Raw genomic sequence first — 8,472 nt, 5'->3', positions numbered from 1 at the left:
TTCAGCCCAAAAACCCATCGTCTGGCTATGTCAGGCCAAGATTCAATGTAAGAGCCGCTCACATTACATTAGTAGTCTGTTATATACTCAAGCAAACTTATCATTTCAGTTACGGGAGTTGAACTGGACCTCTACATTGTCGATGGTGACCTAATATCAAAGGGTCAATATCAATCTGCTGCTAACAAACAGAGGCAGACTCAAGTTTTGAGAGATAGAATATTAAGTAGCGACTGGACTTTATTTACTGAAAATTTGTCACTCAATGAAATGCCTATTGGAGGGATTGGAGCACTTTGAGCACTGTATACGTTGTATGCCCTGCCTGGCAGAATTGGGGCTACAGGGCCTAAGGGCAGAGAACATAGCAAGGCCCCTAAAGTTTCCCCCCCCCCCCAACCTGCATTGTGGGGGTTGCGGGGGCGGCTGCTATGCCACTGCCTCAAACTGAAGGATGTTTTCAGAGAGAGTGAGCAATTTGGAGGGAAAATATACCTCAACTCTTCTCCATGGTAAAGTGCATTGCCTTGCTTGCCTTTCCATGGAAAAAAATCACCCAGTCGTCCATTTTTGTCTTTGGCCTACCTTGAACAAGCTGTTCTTTTCAAATTTCAAAACGTTGTTCTAAAATCAGGCAAGAATGAAGCATGTCGCTAGTATTCTTAAGTTTCATTACCATATTATCTATCATACATGCCTACCAAAAGTTGATTGATATTTGATATGCTGCATATTTCTTTATTTTGAATGTAGCACCCCCTAAATTTTATTCCGCACCCCTAGATGATTAATCCTGGCGCTGCCACTGAACTTGTGGCAAGTGCAATGCAGAATAATGAGTGCTGGATATTATTACGTGAAGTACAAATATTATTCAACTGAGGACCTAACTACATTCCTCCTCTGTGATCAGGCCCTAGATAATGAGAATAAAATAATGTAAAGCTATGCACAGAACCTTTTAGCGCACTTTAGTATAATATAGGGTAAGTCAAAAAGAATGAAACAACTTTACACAAATTAGGCACACACAAGAGATGTACCATGTACAAATTTTCAGCGAAAAATGCAGGCTCGACCAGGGCTCGAACCCGAGTCTCTGGCATACCGTGCCATTGCTCCAACCACTGAGGTACCGAGCCAGTCTGGCCTCGCCTGATCAGTGGTTAAAGCAATGGCATGGTATGCCAGAGACCCTGGTTCGAGTCCTGGTCAAGCCTGCATTTTTTGGTGAAAATTTCTACAAACTTTACACAGCTATTATGATGATAAAAAATCAAATAAGACATTAATATAAAGAAAAGCTCTGGCAGTTTTATTGTCACTAGGCAGACTTATGCAACTTTGCTGCTGCTCAGCCATGATCGCTAGTCGCTAGTATGGCAAAATGGCGAGTGACCAGCAGAATGTGCATTGTGTGTTAGCGAAGATTCAATCACATTACTGCAAAGACATTTCCGCATGAGTTTCGGTAGTACTGTCTATGTTCAGCCCTTTCCAAAAGATCTGGCAGAGATACAACAGCAAATTGTTGGTGTCTTCGAAACTGTAGTCGGCAACATGCTGTCTTGCGTTACGCCTGAGCATGACTATCATTTGGAACTTTCTCAAGTTGTAACATCATAATAACTGTGTAAAGTTGTTTAATTATTTTTGACTTACCCTGTATATCACCAAAATGTATATACACTAGGGAACAATTACCCAAGAATAATATCTATGACACTGAACTACATATATGCTATACGCCTATACATGCACATGCAACTTCTACCTTTAGAGTACTCAATGACATCATCACAGCAAACTATACAGTTGTTCCGACCAGAGAATGAACTTGGAAATTCTATTTTTTATCTTTTCTGTGAAAAGCCAAAGAGGGTGAGATCAACCGCTGAACCAATCGGCTTTGTCCAGTTGCCATGGTAACGCGTTGCCTAATTTTTCGTTTCAAGTCATTTTTGAAACAGGTGGCACCCTCAACAAGGTCAAGCACAGCGGTGTCTAATGCTTGCCGCAGTGCAGCAAGCGAATAGGTTTCAGATTCTCTGCCTCTCCCTGAAATGTGAGCAAAGGGGACGTGTTGACAGGAAGAGGTGTCGTGTATGACTGGACAAAAATCAGGCATGTAGCACCCGGTAGCAACAGCGCTTTTCTCCCCTTGAACTAAAGGTGGACAGTAGGGTTCTATCAAGTTCATTCTTTGGCCGGGCAAACTTCAGTTGCGCAAAGCTAAAACAGGTTTTCAATTTTGAATTATCAAACAAGGCCATACTGCATGAATAGGTTAGGTTAAGCATTCTAACAGAACCTTGATGTGAAATTAAATTTACCAGCAATGTTAAAGCTCCTTTCACATTAACAATGGTTGGAAGAACACTTTGATTCATTAATGTAGTGTAAAATCGATTTTATCACATCTTTAAAAATTTAACAAGCTTGGACAAACCGACTATCTTGGTACAAGTTACACGGTAACTTTGTGAGTGTTGTAATGAGCCGTGAGTAGTTACTCTAAATGCATATGTCTCAATAAGGTGTTGTAACGGTCGGATTGATCATTACTGGTTTTGGTATATTGTAATAATTAATTGCTGGCCAGCTACAAGGTGTAGGGTTAAGTAATATGTTTCCATGAGTGTACTTTTATGTTATTATTGCATGTAAGTGTATATGCTTATTGGATTGTGCTTTGCTGGATGTTAGATTCCCCTGCTTTTTACCTCCCCGGTTGGGGGAGCTAGTTGTCTTACAAAAGACCGTTGGTAGTGGAATTTTCCAACGCTACGGGGTCCACGTCCACGGACATTTACCGCGACTATAAAAAGAGCCAGTGGGCTTTAGGAAAAAAACAGTGTTTCCCCATTGATCGACGAAAGAGGAACGTCTCCTCAAGTTTAGTCCACTTATGGTGGCTAGACTGGATATAATACTGTAGCATCTGGTTATGCCAGCCCCTGTTGCTGTCCCAAGTCCCCTTTTAGAAAAAGCTTTGATTATGTGGATATTTCCGTATTTGATTAATTGATGCCCAAAAGAAGGAGTGAAAGCGTAAGGAAACGCATTTGTAACGGAATATCATTTAAGCTGAGGATAGGCCCACGGAGATAGTTATGCTAACTCTGTGGTAAAGGAAGTGCCGATGGTTATGCCATAGGTGCGCATATAAATTATTAGAGATTTGGTAATTTGATCTATGCAAGACACTCATGGAAACGCTATGTAAAATATGTACATATATAACTACGTATAATAAACCAATATATCCTACGAGAATGTTATGATTTCAAGAACTACGGTACTGTCCATTTAACCAGTTGTATATTCACTTGCTGTATATGTGTAAACGAACCAGGGACATAAAAATATAAATTGTTATGTGAAACCCCCCTTTTTGTAATTCCGGCGCAAATATAATCTGCTCGCTTGGCACCCAGGGTGAGGTGAAAGGAGAGATTGAGGGATTAAGACAGGAAATAATCCAGAGGGCCGGAAAGAAACGAGGGAATGGGGGGCCGACGCTTTCACAGTGTATATGTGTGGGATGATTACTCAACACTTGGGGGTGGGCCAAGATAATTTTCAACATGTATATTCTTTGAAAAATGCAAATACACTTGGTAGGTACTTTAAAAACATTCAAAATAAATATTACTCTTCACCCATTATACAGTGCCTTTCACGACCAAGTCAACTGTGCAGGGGTGGCTAGCCTGCTGGAATTTAGACTGACAGCTTTACCTGACATTTGCAGTGGATGCGTCAGTGCTTCATTATCCAGATAGCTGGTGTCCAGTTTGCACGTGTTTGTGAGGTGTTAAGATGTTAACAAGTGCTTTAGATTGTTTTGTTTTAGTTTACGTATTACTGGTGTTTCTCTGCATTCTAATAATGTCACGCTATAAGTACAATTTAAAACGACGAATTATTATATACGACTCTTATGTCACTACGAATTCTTGTAGCGAAGTAAGAATGCGTTTTTGCAGCTGAATTCCCAGATGTTCCACACAGAGACAGTGTTGAACAACTTGTGAACAAATTTAGGGAAGCAGGATCAGTTCTTGATAAGAAGCGAAGGGTGAAACGGCATGTACTTACTGAGGAGAAAATAAGACGTTGGAGCATGATTAAAACATACTCCTCAAAAATCCCTCCGATACCTTGCACAAGAAACAGACATTTTCATGATGTTTGTGTGGCAAGCTACCAAGCTTTTAAACCTGAATTTATACACAAGAAGAATTGAAAGAAAATATGAGGAGAGAAATTGGAGCAATTTCGGAAGAGAAACTGCGTGTTTTACTGAAAATTTCCTAAAAAGATTCCATAAATGTGTGGATGCAAGAGACAACATTTCCAACACCTACTCCTGTAACAAGGTGCATGCTCATTTTAGTTGTAACTGTCCATGTAATTGCACAGGCTTATTTCATTACATAGCTAGCAGTTCCAGTTATGCGGATGTTGCATCCAGTTTACCAGCAGATGCACCCTCACTGCCCGGTACAATAGCCGGCGCTTCACAGGGCGACTTGACCGTGAAAGGCACTGCAGATACACAGTTGCTTCTCTGATCACATTTCACCTCGAAAACAAATCATTTTCCAATTGTTTTTCAAATAATTTCAGCAACTTACTATTTACAAATAGTAGTTCACCACCAGGAATCAACTGATTTACAACAAGAGCCACAGTTTCAATGTGAGTCAAGGGAATTGTTGGGTTTGAGGTAATGTGCAAATGTTTGTCGAGGAGTTTAACGATAGTGTCTAGAATATTTTGAGCCAATAAGGAGTTTTCCATCTTCCAACATACAAGTCCAAATGCTAGACCATTTATGACTTGCCAAATTATCTGCAGCTGCTGATCTTTCCACTCATTTTCCCTAAACAGTCCTCGAATAGATAGATGTTTGTGTTCTTCTTCCAATACTGGAACGAGAGAATGGTTCATTTTCATTTGATACTGGAGATTTATCTTTGTAGTTATATGTGTTATGAAATCCTTCTTCTCTGCTGGCGTTTCAAATAATCTACACATAGTTTTCATTCTTTGGCATTTATCTTCGGTTAACGTACTCGAACCAATTGGTTGCCGAGATGAACTCTCTCGGTTTTCCGGCCCATCACTGTACGAGGTATACACACGATAATACAACGCTTCTGTTGATTTTTCGTTCAAAGTTTGTATAATAAATGCTACTACCATCTTCAAATCAAGCTGTCATTCGTGTATCACATTCTGTTTATTTCTGGAGAAAGAAATTCACACACAGTTGTTAGCATTCACACGAATCTGGTAATTGTTTACAATTTACAGTGACGTAATCTAATCTCTTCATTAACCAGAAAGGAACGAAATTCGTTACGTCTTCCATAAACGAAAACTAGGCTTATCGCTCGCACCAAAAATGATGTTCGGCTGCTGTTCATATTTTCAGTGCCAGACAAAATAATCTTATTTGGTATTGTTTAAATAATAAATTGTTGTGCTAGACATAAACGAATATGTTACAGTCATTTTGTGACGTTGAATGAATTCTAATCTGTGCCCTGTATCCCTTTTGAATCAAATGGTTGTTCCTTGTTTGGTTGACTGACGCTTACCACAGATGGAACGTAATGATTGTACTGGTTAAATAATGAAGACAAACAAATAAACAACTGAAGGCACTCAGCGTTCTGTGCCTACAAAAATAGGAAAACTATTGGAACCAAAGGAAATTACTTGTAAAATTAATGTGCAAATAGGTAAAGGCGTGATAAATTAATTTTAAAGAAGAGTGACACACTAACTTACGAGTGTTAATTAACAATGTTGAAATTTTTCACATAAATAAGGTTTTCGATGTTGGATTGAATATCGCTCCAACCAAATTCAAAATTATGTTTAGTAAGTATATTAATGATTATTTTAATGTAATCCATCACGTTGTAATATGTCTAAAATAAATATCTTATAGGTCCTGATGAGTAGTTGGTTTCGCGTACAAGGCAAAATATTAGTAAGGCCAGCTTTACATATGGTTGACTTTTATTATTATTATTTTTTGTCGGAACTTTATTTCCAAAATATTGATGTGACAGCAGTTCATATCGTCAATTTTATCTTGCAGGAATAATTTGGATCTCATACATAAATAATATTTTCAACAGAGGTACTAGTTAGATATAGTGAAAACACATTTAACTCGTTTATTTTCGAATTATTTACATTTGTACTTACCTTATATGCATAGCGGAACATTTTTCGGTACTACTTTACTATACCGGAGACACCTATCAATGATTTATTTCGCAATTTTTTACATTGATTACGTACTATTCTGCGTTGCAGAACATTTCTTTAGGCGAAATAATGGATTTCTAACGAAAATAATGTATTTCTTACATACAATAGCCCCACGAACCATCACGGGGACGAGGTATGCCTACTAGGTTAGGTTAGGCCTGTTAGGTTAGGTTCCATTAGCACTCCTTTCGTTTAATTTAGCATATACGGACAACATGGGAATTACAAATTCCACGGCATCTTCCACACCCGGCAACAACTTCACGACGCATCCTCGACACATCATGTTGTAGCAGAAGCAATAGCGCGTCGGAAACAGATTTTCGTAGAAAACCACATGCATTCGCATTAAAATGGATCAAAACTACATTCCCGAACATCAACAACGCTACAGAAAATGATTTGCGTAAGTACTTTCTCCTGTAAATTTGAAGAAATCCGTCTCCGGTATAGTAAAGTGTTACCCATTTTTGAACTTGGGATTATGTTTTTTTCACTGAAAAAGCATAATTTTTCACATTACAAGTATTTATTGATCGTTGCTAATTCACTTTCGTTGCACACAATATGACGGCCAAATCTTGACTCACGTTGTCTATCATCAGCTGATATGCATTGTTTCCAAACTTATGAACTGAAAAATGCTGCATAAACTATTCACAAAAGGTTGTTATTCGAAAATTGATCCACAAACCATTCACGGAAGGTTAGGTTCAGTTAGGTTAGGCAAACAAAAATTTAAATTTGGAAAAGAAAACACTCACACGTCATCTTGTAAAACTACCGCGTGGTTGCTACATTTATTAACTGAAAAATGATGGTTTTTAGGCTAAAATTGATCCACAAACCGTTCACGGAAAGTTAGGTTAGGCTAACAGAAAATTAAATTGAAAAAACCCCTGCACACACGTTATCTTGTAAAACTACCACATGGTTGCTACACTGACAGGGGATTACATATTCGAACGCACGGAACATTTGATTCACGTAGTCGACGGTAATGGTGGCATGAGCTATCGTGCAACGGAGATACATTAATGTCGAAAATGACATTCTTTACCGGCCGAATAAGTTGCACAAATAGAAAAAATACTATTCCCAGCTTTCAAAAGTTCACAGGAACTCAATTCCGTAAGTACTTTCCTGTCATTTCTTCTGTAAATTTGAAGAAATCTGTTTTCACTATATCTAACTGTTACCCAATTGTTTTCCACAAAATATTATTGGTTCGGATCCCACTTTAAACTGTAGGTCTAGTCTCGATTAGCCTGAGACTGTCCTATTCTCAAATTGTCATGTTCAAAGTTCATATTATTTATGTTATTGATGTTGTTTTTAACTTATGCATGTTTGTTTTAAATATATATATTGTTATAATCATCTTATCACGCTCTATAAAATACAAGAAATCAAATTGCTGTAACCATAGTAACGAGAAATAATAAGTACTCAAAATGGCGATGGAAGTTGTGAGATTTTCTGCACCTGTATTGTATTTATTTTAATATAACGGTTATCGTTAATTACACAATTTTATTTGCATTGATAATCGTTCTGCAAGTTTAAGCGCAGCGACGGTTATCAAGAGTGGCGATCCAGAAGCCAGGATTGTTAAAAAAAGTGTGCAATCTTCTGACAGTGGTAAGAATGTCTGTTGTAATGGAACAGAATTTTTGTCATATGTTGAAGTAAGACTTACGTCATAATCTTCAGTGTGTATAACGTAACTTCTTAAGTGAATCGTCATTTGTGTGAAGATCACAATGGCTGATACGTTAAAACAAAGTAAATCTAAATCGTCGCGTAAAGAAACAAACATTCAGGCTAATACAATGACTACTTACTTTGATGCTGATAATCCCGTAGTTGCTTCCAGTAATGCGAATACTACAGAACATGATGTTTGTTCTACAAAACCTGATAAATTATCTTGTAATGATCCTGACAATGATTTGAGGTATGTTCAGTGTACACAGTGCTCGTCATGGCATCATATATATATCTTGTCTCAAACTTACAGTCACTCACTGGACAATTTATTCGACTACACTAGAAAATTATTATTGTAAAGGTTGCAAACTAGATTATGATCCTTTTAGTTTGCCAGCTTATGTAGAAACTCTTAACCCCAATTTTGGTGATTTGTTAAGTACTGTTAAGAGTATTCAGTTGCTTATG

At 37.9% G+C, this 8,472-nt stretch overlaps 1 protein-coding gene across 3 annotated transcripts in view; it reads left to right on the top strand.

Annotated features, from left to right (window-relative positions):
• The first annotated feature begins 5,484 nt into the window (after positions 1-5,484).
• The window catches only part of LOC145998293 (protein SERAC1), a 73,684-nt gene continuing 70,696 nt past the window's right edge, over positions 5,485-8,472 (top strand). The window contains exon 1 of one of the 3 annotated variants that reach the window (XM_083134710.1): positions 5,485-5,753. Coding sequence is in view for 1 of the 3 variants with exons in the window: in XM_083134697.1 (XP_082990823.1) it covers positions 5,889-5,895 (7 nt within the window). In the remaining 2 variants the exon portion in view is untranslated. Of the gene's footprint in view, positions 5,896-8,472 lie in introns of all 3 variants that reach the window. The other 2 variants (XM_083134697.1, XM_083134701.1) reach the window with 2 other exon arrangements.

Source organism: Lepisma saccharinum, chromosome 1 (assembly GCF_977018435.1).
Source record: "Lepisma saccharinum chromosome 1, izLepSacc3.1, whole genome shotgun sequence".
In the NCBI taxonomy this organism is placed as follows: Eukaryota; Metazoa; Arthropoda; class Insecta; order Zygentoma; family Lepismatidae; genus Lepisma; species Lepisma saccharinum.
The sequence above is the reverse complement of the archived record's forward strand: the minus strand, read 5'-3'. Positions and strand labels throughout refer to the sequence as shown.